The sequence below is a fragment of the Bison bison genome, unplaced genomic scaffold (genome assembly GCF_000754665.1).
Source record: "Bison bison bison isolate TAMUID 2011002044 unplaced genomic scaffold, Bison_UMD1.0 scf7180017864043, whole genome shotgun sequence".
NCBI lineage: Eukaryota > Metazoa > Chordata > Mammalia > Artiodactyla > Bovidae > Bison > Bison bison.
In genome coordinates this window covers 2,644,000-2,644,886 of record NW_011494615.1, presented here as the reverse complement: position 1 = coordinate 2,644,886, position 887 = coordinate 2,644,000, and the positions used below count along the sequence as shown (strand labels likewise).

The following is an 887-nucleotide window of genomic DNA, read 5'->3' as shown; positions in this document are numbered from 1 at the left end:
GCGGCGGGGGGCACTGTGGGGGGAGGCCATCCCCAGGGTGCAGCCGCCACGGCTGGGCACGCTGGTGAAGCCCTGGCACCGCGGGAAGTAGAAGACGGTGATGCCATCAAAGGCTACTCGGCCTCGGCGCTTCCGGGGAGCCCGCTTCAGAATGGACAGGGCTAGAAGACAGGCAGGGGAGGGGCAGACGTTAGTTCTCCATGAAGCAGGGCCTAACCCCCGGGAAGTGATGCTGAACCATCTCTGCTCACAACCCTCCCACCCCACCCAGAAGAGAAATGGATCTGAGTTTAGGCCAGCCTGGCTGACACTGGTGCTGGTGAGAGTCCAACATCACCCTGTGTCGACACTGGCTCATTGTTATTTAGGAGTCCAAATGAGAGCATGTGTTAAGATTAAACGTCTTTCCCGTCTTTAGAAGCCATTTACAGGTCCCCTTCGTTGTTTTCTAAAGTTCTTTTCTTGGGGGTGTGGGGGTTGCTGTGCTGCAAGGCATGCAGGATCTTAGTCCCAGACAGGGACTGAACGTGTGCCCCTGCAGTGGGAGCTCAGTTTTTACCACTGGACCACCACCGAAGTCCCTCTATAGTTCTTAAAGTACTGATTTGTAGGAGCTTTGTATATATGTTAGACATTAATCACCGTGAACTGTGAACTTCCTGATGTTCAAGCTGGTTTTAGAAAAGGCAGAGGAACCAGAGATCAAATTGCCAACATCCGCTGGATCATGGAAAAAGCAAGAGAGTTCCAGAAAAACATCTATTTCTGCTTTATTGACTATGCCAAAGCCTTTGACTGTGTGGATCACAATAAACTATGGGAAATTCTGAAAGAGATGGGAATACCAGACCACCTGATCTGCCTCTTGAGAAATCTGTATGCAGGTC

At 51.3% G+C, this 887-nt stretch overlaps 1 protein-coding gene across 3 annotated transcripts in view; it reads right to left on the bottom strand.

Annotated features, from left to right (window-relative positions):
• Nucleotides 1–887, bottom strand: part of CSRNP1 (cysteine-serine-rich nuclear protein 1) — a 15,042-nt gene that overhangs the window by 3,455 nt on the left and 10,700 nt on the right. For all 3 annotated transcript variants that reach the window (XM_010835496.1, XM_010835495.1, XM_010835494.1), the window contains exon 3: nucleotides 24–161. In XM_010835496.1, coding sequence (XP_010833798.1) covers nucleotides 24–161 — 138 coding nt within the window. The remainder of the gene's footprint in view (nucleotides 1–23; nucleotides 162–887) is intronic.